At 41.2% G+C, this 14,913-nt stretch overlaps 1 protein-coding gene across 4 annotated transcripts in view; it reads right to left on the bottom strand.

Annotated features, from left to right (window-relative positions):
• Nucleotides 1-14,913, bottom strand: part of lysmd2 (LysM, putative peptidoglycan-binding, domain containing 2) — a 47,986-nt gene that overhangs the window by 13,256 nt on the left and 19,817 nt on the right. For all 4 annotated transcript variants that reach the window (XR_007265433.1, XR_007265432.1, XM_048616055.1 and 1 more), the window contains exon 2: nucleotides 8,010-8,326. Coding sequence is in view for 2 of the 4 variants with exons in the window: in XM_048616055.1 (XP_048472012.1) it covers nucleotides 8,010-8,326 (317 nt within the window). In the remaining 2 variants the exon portion in view is untranslated. The remainder of the gene's footprint in view (nucleotides 1-8,009; nucleotides 8,327-14,913) is intronic.

The raw sequence follows: 14,913 nt of genomic DNA, 5'->3' as shown, positions 1-14,913 counted from the left end.
GACCCTTCATCTGATGAAGGGTCTAGGCCCGAAACGTCAGCCTCTCTGCTCCTATGATGCTGCTTGGCCTGCTGTGTTCATCCAGCCCTGCACCTGGTTGTCTCGGATTCTCCAGCATCTGCAGTTCCTACTATCTCTAACATTAAATCCATATTGCTTAAGGAAGTGATTCTGGAATGCCTATGCAGCTCTCAGTTAAGTGGTAACTACATGTTATCATGGTGAGTTCCAATATACATCAAAGCAGCAAAGTAAACAGGAGTGCAAAACTCAAAAAGGCTAGAGCTGGCATTAGAGCCATCTCATTAATATTGTTTGTGTCCCTTCCTTGCAACAGAACTGTAGAAAGTAACAGAATATGTAATGCTTTAGGTACATGTTCCATTTGCTCTGACCTAAAATCAAAGCTGCTTTTGATGATGGTAATTTTCACATTCGCAATCTAAACTATCACAACAGAAAGCTTAGCTGCAAGATTTACAATTACACAGGAGGACAAAATATCACGTTGCTGATTCTGAACACTGAATGGGTCCACAAATTAATTTTGTTTTTTACTAACTAAATATGCCAGTCAAGGTCAAAACTGGTGCTTCAATAGGTAGAAATGTAAACAGTAGTCCTGTAACCAAGTAAGATGATAATTCAGGAAAAATAAACATGACTCATTCAGGGACAAGTGTAACATTTCAGCTAAACAGGGTTTGAAACTTATGAAAAGCACTAGTTTCTTGGCTCCACATCAAAGCAACAGATTCCCTTATTAGAGATGCTGCATATGAACATTAGTGACATAATGGTATTATTTTGCAAATATGGAGTGGGACTTCAAAGTCAATACCAAGCACACTGCACAGCAAGGATAAGAGAAGTGGTAATGAAGCCCAGTGTGTGATATGCAAGGTGAAAATTGATGAAAGCTAGAAAATGGAGTAGGTAGGCTATGAAATGAATATATATCAGAACATGAGAATATCAAATGGACCAAGGACAAAAGAGATAAAGGAGACCTGACAAAACTGCCACTTATGTTATTATTGTGATGCAGTATGTGGAATGTAATAAAAAGCTCATGTCCAGTGTCTTTAATAATACTTCCTGTAATGTTTCTATTTTTATTGCTTCCCAATCTCCATAGACTACAGCTGATCTGAATCACAGCACAGTGCCAATTCTCAACAGCAATATGCTTTCAATGCCACTTCATTACAATAGGGAGGAGAGCAGGCTAGATCCAAACTCTGATCTTTCCTCCTGCTCAAGAACAGGGTAGACTGAACTACTGGGAAACAATTTCAAATCAGGTTGCAAATGGAACTCAGTGTCAGATTGCTTGCTGTTGAACAGATCACACTTCCAATGGAGCTAAGCAGGTTGATCAACCTGAACCCACTAAGGACTGACTACCAACAAATTGAGAGTGTATTGTGACCATACTGTCCCTTTAAGAGATGTGTTCTATCCTGTTTCTCTTGCAGAGGGGTATTATCACAGTGTTGCCAAAGTGTCTCCTTCAGATAGGCTGCTGGTAAACAGCTTTGAGTTCTCCCTCAGAGTTTTATTTAAAGTAAGACAAAAGAATCATGAATGGGCAGGGTCAGGCTCGCACAGAAAATTTCTGAACAAGGGTCCCGACCCGAAACATCAACATTCCTGCTCCTCTGATGCTGCCTGGTCTGCTGTGTTCCTCCAGCATCTGTGATAATCTTTTTCATTGTCCACTACAGCACCTATTTTGGTGTCATGTGCAAACTTACTAACCATGACTCCTATATTCACATCCAAATTGTTTATATAAATGAGAGAAAGCAATGGACTCAGCACCAGTCCTTATGGTACACTGCAGTTCACAGGCCTCCAGTCTGAAAAGCAACTCTCAACTACCACCCTCTATCTCCTACCTTCAAACCTATATTGTGTCCAATTGGCTAGCTCTTCGGGATTCTATGTGATCTGACCTTACTAACTAATCTACCATGTGGAACCTTGTCGAATGCTTTGAAGTCAATACAGACGATGTCTATTGCTCTGCCTTCATCAATCTTGTCACATCTTCAAAACACTCAATCAAATTAGTGAGACACAGTTTCCCACGCACAAAGCCATGCTAACTATCCCTAACCAGTCCTTGCCTTTCCAAATGCATGTAGATCCTGTCCCTCAGAATCCCCTCTAACAACTTACCCACCCCTGACGTAATGCTCTGTCTGAAACATCATTTTCCATTTTTCTTTTCACAAATACTGCTTAATCTCCCGAGTACAAAATATAATATCTTGCTCTGATTTCAGATTTCCTGCAACCAATGTATTTTGATTTTGTAAAGGAGAGTTCAAACAAGAGAGACGTTTAGTTTGGCGGGGGGGGGGGGGGGGGGGGGGGGGGTGGGGCAGCGGGAGGGATAGAATCATACAATCCCTACAGTGTAGACAGATGTCATTCGGTCCATCAAGTCTGCACCAGACCGTTGAAGAGCATCCCACCCAAACTGCACCACCCCCACGCTATCCCCATACGCCACATTTCCCATGGCTAATCTACCTAACCTGCACATCTTTGGACTGAGGAAGGAAACCTGAGTACCCAGCAAAAACTCACACACAAATGGTTTCAATCTTAGTGAGAAAGAAGTCCTCATGCTTTCCACACGTTGCAGGTGAGGACGGAGAAGAGTTTGAAAAGATGGTTGGTTACGATGGAGGAAACTGAGGACGGTTACCTTTGTTCTCTAGGAAGACTTGGGATAATGAAGGTGTTTTAAACTGGACCACAGAGTATAACATTTTACTTGCATTTGCTACATGAGCTAAACAGTTAACTTGCTGACTTTGGAAGGTTTTGAGCAGCTTAGGTTGCAAACCATCATTTATCACATATACCCACTTACAATCTTCGTTCAAAATGAATTGTTATGACCTCGGCCCCACACAGCAAAAAGGAAAATTAAACGAGGAGCACTCTGGCTTCCTCCCAGGCAATGGGGAGCCTCAACCTGAGCCTGAATGATATAGTTTTCAGAGAATCTTTCTGCACCAGGAAAAATTAGGATTGTGCAAAATCTACAAAGCAAAGTCTTGTCTTCAGAGCAATAAATGCGAGATGATGCAGAATTAACTTACAGTTAAAAGAAAACTCTTGCAGTCTTTTTTTTGTCATCTTTTGTAAAATGGCAGAAAGTACAATATGAATTACTGTCCCAAGTCTACCTGGCATATCAAGTTATTGTACTTTCCTTTGAACTGGGAACCATCAGACTAACGGATAAAACTCTCTTTGTGTTGGTAAGCTTCAAGATCCTACATAACATTTACCAGTTTTAACCCAGGTCGAGAGCTAAATATAGCTGAGGACAGTTATTGAGCCTATTTCAGATGTTCCATGTAAACAAGCTCTGGTTACAGCAAATCAGAAGAGATATTGTGCATAAAATTAAGGGTAATTTAACACAAGGGATTCCCACTTGTGCTACATGGATGGTTGGTGTGAGGAAGTTGAAAAAATTGCATAATGCCGTGGTCGACAACTGTGTCTCAGAAAGAAAAGCGGAGGCACATCATAGGGCACAGCAAAAGGAGATTTACTTACCATCTATCTGACTTGGATCCCCAGCAGTAACATGCTCACCTCCACAGCCCAAAACCTCTCTAAAGGTTAACTATACATTACTCAACATGTTACTTAAATACAATTAATAATTATCCAATAGATATTCAAGAAATGCTATCCCATATCCTCAAATTATGACGTCTCTTTCTAGATTGCCCCACAAGGAAATATCCTTTCTACACCTACTTTAGCACCTGTAGTGTTTCCCCCGCTCCCTCCTCCTCTAACAAAAAAAAAAAGGTGGAGACAGACGTGCTATTGATAACTTGCTGGTAGCACAGTGAGAAATAAGGCGTCGGCTCAAGAGGCTTCGACGAGCAGCGGCTCAGCAAAAAGTACAGGTAAGCTCATGTAAAGTCCTTTTAACTTTCCTCTTTAGTCCTAGAGGATTTGAGATGGTAGTTAGGGCAGTGGCATGTTCCTCCTGCAGAATGTGGGAGCTCGGAGATTTGCACCGTCCCTGATGACTAAACCTGAGGGAAGTGCACCTAGCTGCAGCTCCTGGGAGACCGTGTAAGGGAGCTGGAGCTAGAGCTGGGTACATTCAGAATCATCCGGGATACTGAGTGCATCGTAGATAAGAGTTTTAGTGAGGTGGTCACACCTAAGGCGCAGGCGGAGAGTAGCTGGGTGACCAGCAGGAAAGGCAAAGGGAATAGGCAGAGAGTGCAGGAATCCCCTGTGGCCATTCCTCTCAAAAACAAGTATACCACTTTAGATGCTGTTGAGGGGGGAATGACCGGTCAGGGGAAAAGCACCAGTAGCCAGGTTGGTGGCACTACGACTGACTCTGGGGTACAGTGGGAAAGGGTAAAGGTAAACAGGACCTTAGTGATCGAAGACTCAATAGTTAGGAGTTTCTGTTGCCGCAAACAGGAATCCAGGATGGCGCGGTGCTTCCCGCATGCCAGGGTCCAGATTAGTCCAAACTAGAATGGCAGGAGGGTTGGATTCTCAACAGCAGGGAGGCAAGTGCAAGGCTGAAAAGAGATACAGTAATCAGAAATAGCAGGTTGAGGAGACAGGTCAGGCTGGAACAGGACAGGGAGTAAGGAATGCCTGTTGGATTAAAATGCATCTATTTCAATACAAGAGGGCTGACAGGTAAGTCCGATGAACTCAGAGCCTGGATAGGTACGTGGGGCTGGGATATTATAGCCATTACAGAAACACAGCTAAGGGAGGGACAGGACTGGCAGCATAATGTGCCAGGGTACAGGTGCTTTAGGTGGGACAGAGGTAAAGGAAAGAGGGGAGGAGGAGTTGCATTTTTGATTAAGGGGATTATCACAGCTGTAGTCAGATAAAATAGCTGAGGCTTTGTGGGTGGAGCTAAGAAATAAGAAGGGATGGTGACGGGAATTAGAGGAGCAAATATGCAGGGAGGGTGGGGAGATTTGCAGGAGCAATAGGATTGTCATAGTGGGGGATTTTAATTTTCCTAACACAGACTGGGACTACCATAGTGTTAAGGGCTTAGATGAAGTGGAATTTGTTAAATGCGTTCAGGCAAGCTTTCTCAAGCAGTATATAGAGGATCCTACTCGGGAAGAGGTAAAACCCGACCTACTCTTGGGAAATAGGGCAGGCCAGGTGACTGAGGTGGACAGTGGGGGAGCACTTTGGGACCAGTGATTATAGTTCTGTTAATTTTAAAATAGTTATAGAGAAGGACAAAAACTGGTCCACAGGTTCAAGTTCTAAGGTGGGGCAAGGCGATTTTGATGGAATTAGACAGGAGCTTGCAGGGGTTGATTGGAATAGTTTGTTTGCAGGCAAAGGGAGCTCTGGCAAGTGGGAGGCCTTTAGAAGTGTGATAGCTAGAGTTAAAGGTCTATATGTTCCTGTGAGGGCGAAGGGAAAGGTTGGCAGGAGAAGGGAGCCCCTGGATAACAAGAGGTATTGAGACTTTGACCAGAAAAAAGGAGGAGGTATGGCACAGGTACAGGCAGCTGGGATCAAGGGAATCACTGGAGGTATACAGGGGTTTACTGAAAAAAGAAATCAGAAGGGTGAGAAGGGGGCATGTGATAGCTTTGGCTGTGAAGATTAGAATCAATCCAAAGAGATTCTTAAAGTATACTAAAGGAAAAAGAATAACGAGAGAGAATAAGACCCTTCAAGGAACAAAGGACATGGGCGAGATCCTCAATGAGTATTTCTCCTCTGTTTCCCATGAAGAAAGACATGAAGACTTGGAACTTTATTTAGTAGTTAGCGGCGATATCTTGGGAACAGTCCATTCTGCAGTAGAGGTGGTTTTGGAAGTATTAGAATGTACGAAGGTGGATAAATCTCCTGGTCCTGCAAGAGGCTAGAGGAGAAGTTGTGGGGACCCTGGCTGAAACATTTGCATCATCATTAGTCACGAGTGAGATCCTGGAAGACTGGAGCGTCGCAAAAGTTGTGCCCTTATTCAAGGAAGGATGCAAAGAAAAACCTGGGAATTATAGGCCAGTAAGCCTAACATCTGTCGTAGGTAAGTTACTTCAGAAGATTCTGAAGGATAAGATATACATGTATTTGTAAAGACAGGATTTGATTAGGAGCGGTCAGCATGGCTTTGTGCTTGGGAGATCATGCCTAACAAATTTGTTGAAGTGACCAAGAAGGTTGATGAGGGCAGGATGGTAATTGTAATCTACATTGATTTCAGTAAGGGCTTTGATAAGGTTCCATATGGTAGGCTGCTCTGGAAGGTTAGATCACATGGAATCCAGGGAGAGCTGGCAAATTGGATACACAATTGGCTTGACGGTCGGAAGCAGGGAATAATAGTGGAAGGATGCTTGTCGGACTGGATGACCGTGACTAGTGATGTGCCTCAGGGGTCAGTGCTGGGCCCATGCTGTTTGTTATCTACATCAATGCTTTGGATGAGAATGTACAAGGCATGATTAGTAAGTTTGTGGATGACACGAAAACAGACGGTATTGTGGACAGTGAGAAAGGTTATCAGAAATTGCAGCAGGATCTTCATCAGCTGGGGAAGTGGGCTGAGAAATGGCAAATGGAATTTAATACAGATAAGCGTGAGGTGTTGTATTTTGGAAAGTCAAATCAAGGTAGGAGTTTCATAGTGAATGGTAGGGCCTTAAGGAGTGTAGTGGAACAGAGGGACCTTGAAGTTCAGGTGCACAGTTCTCTGAAAATGGAGTCACAGGTAGACAGGGCAGTGAAGAAGGCTGTTGGCACACTAGCCTTCATCAGTCAGGGCACTGAGTATAGAAATTGGAAGTTATGTTGCAGTTGTACAGGATGTTGATGAGGTTGCACTTGGAGTATTGTGTTCAGTTTTGGTCACCTTGCTCTAGGAAGGACATTGTTAAACTGGAAAGAATGCAGAATAAATTTACAAGGATGTTGCCAGGACTCAAAGGACTGAGTTATAGGGAGAGGTTGGCAATCTAGGACTTTTTTCTTTAGCACGTAGGAGACTGAGGGGGGAACTTATAGAAGCGTATAAGATCGTGAGAGGCATAGATAGGGTGAATGCACTCAGTCTTTCTCCCAGGGTTGGGGAATCGAGTACTAGAGGGCATCAGCTTAAGGTAAGAGGGGAAAGAATAAATGAGAACCAGAGGGGCAACTTTTTTTTTTTTTTTTTTAAAAACACAGAGGGTGGTATGCATATGGAACGAGCTGACAGCAGATGTGGTTGAGGCGAGGGTACATTAACAACAATTAAAACGCACTTGGACGAATACACGGACAGTAAAGGTTTAGAAGCACATGGGTCTAGGGCAGGGAAGCATTAGTGTGGATGGACATTTTGGTCAGCATGGCCAGTTTGGGCTGAAGGGCCTGTCTCCGTGCTGTAGGACTCTATGATTCTCTATATACCTCAATTAGATCTCCTCTCACTATTCTAAACTCCAGAGAGTATAGGCCTAAACTATTCAATCTCTTCTCACGCCAAATCCCTCAGCTCTAGTATCAACCTAGTGAACCTCCTCTGAACTGCCTCCAATATAAATACATCCCTCCTTCAGTAAGGGGAATTGGATTTTTGTCAAATATATTATTGTTTATTTCTAATATCTATAAATTGATTGTGGTCGGAATTGCTGTATCGGATAGATGGTTAGTGTGTGCTTCAGAATAACACCAAAATTGGGGTGTGTTTCTTGTTCCATCTGAAGTAGACTTGGGACCAGCCTCTACATTCTGCATGAATGCAGAAGACCATGGTAAACCACCAATGATAAAAGCTGCCAAGAAAACAGCACAGGATGAAGCATCAGCAGACAATAAGCCAAAGACTAGCTTCAGGCAGAGCTCACATATCATCCCACACCAACAGGTTTATGTGATGCACCATAATCATAAAAATGACAATAAAAATATTATCTGCAAGTCTATTTGCTCATATAAACTGTGCTGTTATTTAAGAATATAATTACCCATTATCATCCTCCTGTATTGTCTTAGCAGCTGCTTGCGTTGACAGTTTAATCTGCAAATCCAGTCTCTGCAAGAAGTCTTTGGCAGACAGTTCCTCAGGGTGAATTGGTCTATTTTCAATATCCTCTGGACTCGGAGATGTAGAGCTTTCTTCACACAAAGTGAATGATTCCCTGGATTCGTTCTCAGGAGATTCCAATGAGTTCAGTCCATTAAATAGTAACCCTTTGTCAGATATGACTGGAATAATAAGGGTTTTTCTTAGGAATATGCAATCACTTGTGAAGAGTTTATTTGCCCTTTTTATTTGCTCCATCTAGAATAGAATTATGACAAACATTATTAACATTTTAACAGCAGGCCGGTTTTACATTGTACCAGACCTAATCAAAATATATGTTAAACTAAATTACACAGTGAATTGAATCTAGTAGGCACTTCATGAGCATAAATTAGTACAAAAATGAAGTGACAGTGTGCAAGACACTTGCCGTTCTCCTTTGGGACATAGGTCCCGATCCAGACTGACAAACTGAAGCATTCTTGATCAATTGGCTGTAATGCTTCTTGCTGAGCTGAGTTGCAGCAGCATAATTCAAGCAAGGGATGCCTACGGTGCAGTAATAATTGGTACGGAGGATGGGAAAAATGCCATAGCACCAGAGGAGGAATTTCTGAGGGCAATTCTAGGTCACACTGCTGGTACGACGATATTTTATAGGAAGACAGCTGAAAGAATATTGTTCAGTATCTGACTGCACTACAGCTGATCTTCCAGGAAAAACAGAAAACCTCAAACCAAAATCTTCAAACCTCGAGTACCAACATCCTTTGCCTTGTTGGTCTCTTGATGATCAACAATACAGTAATATTGGGTCTTAAAGCAAATGTACTCAAGTTCTTCTGTGTAACAGATATGGCATGTTTATGATGTTACAGATCACAGACAGGAAGTGCAGACCTCCAAAGCACAACCTCAAAGTTATGGGCTTTTACTGGTCTGAAATTTTGAGTTGATGGAACTATAATGGGGCACCACAGCCATGTTAAAAAGCATATTGCTTTACAGAAATATTCCCGGGCAGTTTCAATCATTTGAGATTACCGAGTACCCCAACAATCTCAACAGATTTGTTTCTGCAGTGGTAATCCCTTTCCAGCTCAAACTCCTGCAAATCTCCTTTCAGCAAGACCAAATACAATCATTTACAGTCAAAACCCACAGTCAATGGGTGATTGCTCATTGACAGAAGTTGCTGGCAAAACTCAGCAGGTCTGGCAGCATCTGTGAAGAAAAAATCAGAGTTAACGTTTCGGATCCAGTGACCCTTCCTCAGAAGTGCGGTCAGACCTGCTGAGCTTTTCCAACAACTTCTGTTTTTGTTCTTGATTTATAGCACCTGCAGATGAGTCGGTTTTTTTCAGTTTTTATTTGATGGCTCGTCAATATTGAGGGTGCAGTTAAAATCAGGAAAATTTGGGGACAGTAGTGGGGATTATATTGCTGGGTTTGCTCCAAAGTCATACCTATGTCATAATCACTCTGAAATAAATTTGATACTATAAGTAACTAGCCATAAACTTTTGCAGTGTTCATGTTAGTATGTTGAAGATATCACAGTAATGTAAATGGATGTTGATCACTTGTCAAGAGCCCGCCTGGGCTAGGTAGCAACAGATATCAGTACTATTCTCCAGCATGCATTCAAAGTTCAAATTGCCATGCAGTTAGTTTTTAAAATCTTAATTATAGAAGAAGTGCAATGAAAACCATGGGAAGCCTTTGAGATAATACCATGGCTTTAAGAGGTGTATTTTGTCTGAGGTTGAGACAGAGGTTCTGATCAGTCTACTCAGTTCCAAGAAAGAAAACAGTTTGAGAGGCCTTGGGTTTTTTTTTTAAAAAAGTTGGAACAATAGAAGCAGCCTGAATGGACAGAGCCAAGCTCCCAAAAAAACAGGATTTTTAGTTTTAGTTTTTTTTCTTGAAGCTGCGTTTGGAAGCTGCAGTATATCTCTTTCTCTCGCTCTCTCTCTCTCTCACACACACACTTCTCTTGAAGTTTTTCCTCCTGGAGTGCAGATTTGCATGTGAGGCAATCTATATTACTAAAATTTGTTTTTGCTAAGGGTGTATTTATGGGACGTTACTAAATTGGAACAGTTACTGTTCAGTAACTAAATAATCTATTATTCTGTTAAGTTTTCCAATAAGTTTAAGTTATTCCAATTTCTTCTTTGTTTTGTTGCAATTTATCTACAGCGTACGAATAAAGTGTGTTTTGCTTCAAGACTAGCAGTTTGACCAATTGAATTGCATCCAAAAAGCAACGCCTGGCACTTGCCTTTAGAATAAGAAAAAGTTAGGGTCTAGGCTATATTCTTAATATATTTTGAGGGGGTTTGGTCTGATCCGTAACAGCTTTTACAATTACTTTAAAAGTAGATTATTATTCAATTTACCTCTAGTTTATATTAATAATTGCTCATCCTTGGATATAAAGGTCATCACACATTAACCACACAAGGTACTGGAAGTTTTACACCAAAACACGGATAGGGTGGAAGGGCCAGGTTCAGGGTCTGGGCGGGATCTCTTTGGAGGGTTAGTGTGGATTCAATGGGTCAAACGGGCTCTGTCCGGATTCTATGAAAAACAATTTTAAAATGTGACTAAGCAAGACTGCAACACAAATCTGAGAAATACATATCAACGATACACCAATTAACTGACAGGACAAGTTTGAGGGGTTGAATGGCCTACTCCCGTTCTACAGTATACAGGATCAGCAAATATTGGAGACAACTGGGAGGCAAATTGCATCTCTGGGTGCCGGAGGCAGTTCTGAAATACTGCACTCAGCCATCATCTCAGCAAACGATCATCCAATCCAAAAATGTGACATTATCTGGTATTCTTTTTCAGAACATATTCCAAGAGAATGCACTTGATCTGATTTCAATTAACACAATTAAAAGATATTGGATTGACTGTTGGATTGAAAGGGATTTTGAAGATTATATATAACTCCTCAATTTTTCCTTTTCCATGGAGAGATTCTTTACATCAGAGAAGGATCAGATGTTAGCTGAGAGGGAAGAGGTCACATCGATGATGAAACAAATATACATACTCTTGAAGAAGCTAGCTTGATAGATATCCAGAGTTTTCATCCTTGTTCTAATCTAATCCACCATAAGGACAATCTCCGTTTCCTAGAGAGGCCGTGACATGGACGGCTTTTCAGAATACCTTACAGTTAATTCAGACTATCAAATTTTCTCAAGGCTCAGTTCTTCTCCCAAAAATCCATAATGTACTCAACAATAAAAATCCTGCTAATACTTTGTAACTGAGAAACAACTCATTTAAAAAATATATAAACAAGTAGAGGTTTATAAAATCATGAGGGGCATGGATAGGGTTAATAGCCAAGGGCTTTTTCCTAGGGTGGGGAAATCCAAAACTGGAGGGAAGAGGTTTAAGGTGTGAGGGGAAAGATTTAAAAAGGACCTGAGGGGTAACTGTTTCATGCAGAGGGTGGTGCGTGTATGGAACAAGCTGCCAGAGGAAGTGGTGGAGACTGGTACCATTGCAACATTTAAAAGGCATCTGGATGGATATATGAATAGGAAGGGTTTTAGAGGGATATGGACCAAATGCTGGCAAATGGGACTAGGTCAAATTGGGATACCGCTTTCAAATAAACATTTTTAAAAATGCTACTTGGCCAAGTAGCCCAATCATGTAGTATATTTTACATAGTCAATCTAGCCTCCATTATTCACATTATGTTCATTAATTACAGCTTGTAGCTTCTGAAAATTGAAGTTCTGTGGGGAATAAACAATATATAAGAATATTGGAAATAAAATCTAAGTATTTGTACAGACCCTTCAAGGGAAGTGAAATAAAAGCAAGACTTGTGTTTATTTATCACTGGTTAAAGAAATTCTTCTCAACACTTTTGTTTGAGCCTGACAACGATGGTGGGCAAATTGTTGGAAGGAATCCTGAGGACTGGGTTGACATGTATTTGGAAAGGCAAGGACTATTTAGGGATAGTCAACATAACTTTGGTGTGTGGGAAATTATGTCTCATTACCTTGATTGAGTTTTCCGAAGAAGTACCAAAAAGAGGATTGATGATGGCAGAGCGATGGACGTGATCTAGATGGACTTCAGTAAGACATTTGACAAGATTCCTCAAGGTAGACTGGTTAGCAAGGTTAGATCACATGGAATACAGGGAGAAACAGCCATTTGGCTCGAAGGTAGAAGACAGAGGGTGGTGGTGGAGGGCTGTTTTTCAGACTGGAGGCCTGTGACCAGCGATGTGCCACAGTGATTGGTGCTGGGTCATTTATATAAATGATTTGGATGTGAACATAGGAGTGAACATGAGGGGCATGGATGGGGTAAATAGACAAAGTCTTTTCCCCAGAGTGGGAGAGTCCAAAACTAGAGGGCTAGGTTTAAGGTGAGAGGGGAAAGATTTAAAACGGACCTAAGGGCTAACTTTTTCATGCAAAGGGTGGTTCATGGATGAAATGAGCTGCCAGAGGAAGTGGTGGAGGCAGGTACAATCACAACATTTAAAAGGTATATGAATAGAAAGGGTTTACAGGGATATGGGCCAAACGCTGGCAAATGGGACTAGATTTATTTAGAAAATCCGGTCAGCATGTTCGAGTTGGACCGAAGGGTCCATTTCCATGCTGTACATCTCTCTGACTCTATCTTTTATTATTTTGAGCTAAACTTACCGAGATAATCATAATACTTCAAATATCTTACATGATGTCCACTCTTAACCATCTTCTTTTCAGACAACATTCTAGACAGATAATCTGATAAATTACATTTGTGGGAGTTTGATTTACAAATTGGCTGTCATGTTTCCTAAATTGCAACAGCGACTACATTTCAAAACTAATGTAACACACTAACACACTTTCGAATGTCCTCAGGTCATGACAAAATGTGACTTCTTAATCTTTTGCAGAGCTTGCACTTTTCTAATATTTCTATCAAACATATTTTGCTTTGTAAAACAGTTTACACATTTTTGACATTTGGTTTCCTTCAGGAAACCAAGTAAGCTGTCCCAATGGCTCAGTCAGCAATTAGCATTAAGAAGCCACCCAGATCTATTGGGTCAAGATTAAATTTCCCAGTCTATGCTAAATCCACTGATGTTAAGTGTAGTGTCACACAACTGCCTCAACTTAACAATTGCCCAGTAATTCCTGTAGGAAAAACTGCATTTAAGTGCAGGTCGTGTCAGATGTTTTGAGAAAATGCATGATAAGGGGAAAACGAATAGAAGGACATAACAGAACCGCAAAGTGATTACAGCACAGGTGACCATTCACTACATTATGTCAGCTCTCAGTGACAGCAACTCAAATAATCCAAATCCCTGGTTTTCTCATCACAGCTCTGCATAATTACCTGTGGAGAAAAGAATTGCAATGACCACAGTTTGAAAACCACAATTAAATCCTCCTTCAGGCAATGCATTCCTGACCCTAACAACTGGCTGTGTAAAAAAAAAATTCCTTATATCATCTTTAGTTCTTTCAACATTCATCAGCATCCTCTGGTTCTTAACTGTTCTGCCAATGGGAATATGTTGGCAGTGTCAGATGAAATAAGTAGAATGAACGAGGAGCATAAAGGCCCGTGCTGCACAAATCAGTAATCTGTTTTGAGATGTCTTTTCTTTTTCACAAAGAGCTGCCTTAAAAGTTGGCAGTCTTCTCAGCCCACTTCAGAAGGAGGAGTCTTATCAGTCAGAATTCTATGCCTGGACATTTCCACAATTAAAGGATGTTTGCTTTATATCCATCCACAGTTTCAGTTTTGAAATACCAACCAATTTCCTCCTTCATCAAAAAAGCCTTCTGAACATCAAGCCTTCATCAGTTACAGAGTGCTTAAAAAGACATTATTTCACTCCGATGAAGCTCTATGAAGTAAAATCAATTGACATGATATACTATAATGCTGCCCTCAATTAGTCTTAAGCACTATGGTCTATGATCTGAAATTCAAATCTCACATAAATTCATCAGTCATTGGAAATCAAGAAGTCACGATCATTAAAAGTTATTCAGTCCATTAAAGCACATCCTTAACCCTCCAACATACACACTCAACTGTACTTGAAATGACAGTATATTTGTTCTGTCGTGTTTTCCACATTGCAACAGTGACTACTCTTCAAAATTAACTTCACACTCTTTGTAATGACCTAAGATCATGAAAGATACTATATAAATGCAAATTGTACAGCTTGCACTTCTTAAGTTTTTTATTCATATTTTGCATAACACGACACCGTTGACGTTTAATTCCCTTCAAGAAACTAACAGTAAGCTGTCTCAGTGCCTCAGTTGGCAAGTGGGATCAAGAAGCCATCCAGATTACAATCTCCACTTGGTGCAGTGCTCTCAACAGTAGTGTTGCACAACAGCTTTAGCATCTGCTCCAGGACAAGTATCAAGTGACTTCTGAGGGGAAACTGTGCATACAAGCAGAAGATCAGTCCATCTCTGCAATATTGCTCCCAGAATCTGCTGGGATTCATTTCTGTGCATCACCAATGAGAACTGATCATCCGGGCAAGCTTTTGGACAACAGTTTCTGTCAAAGGCACCATCCCTAAAGAACATAAGAACTAGGAGCAGGAGTAGGCCGTCTGGCCCTTCGAGCCTGCTCCGCCATTCAATAAGATCATGGCTGATCTTTTCGTGGACTCAGATCCACTTACCCGCATTCTCACCGTAACCCTTAATTCCTTTATTGTTCAAAAAAAATGTACCTTTTCTTTAAAAACATTTACTGAAGTAGCGTCAACTACTTCACTGGGCAAGGAATTCCATAGATTAACAACCCTC

This window comes from Rhincodon typus, chromosome 33, assembly GCF_021869965.1.
Source record: "Rhincodon typus isolate 14 chromosome 33, sRhiTyp1.1, whole genome shotgun sequence".
Taxonomy (NCBI): domain Eukaryota; kingdom Metazoa; phylum Chordata; class Chondrichthyes; order Orectolobiformes; family Rhincodontidae; genus Rhincodon; species Rhincodon typus.
This window is presented reverse-complemented; position numbering and strand designations above follow the sequence as displayed.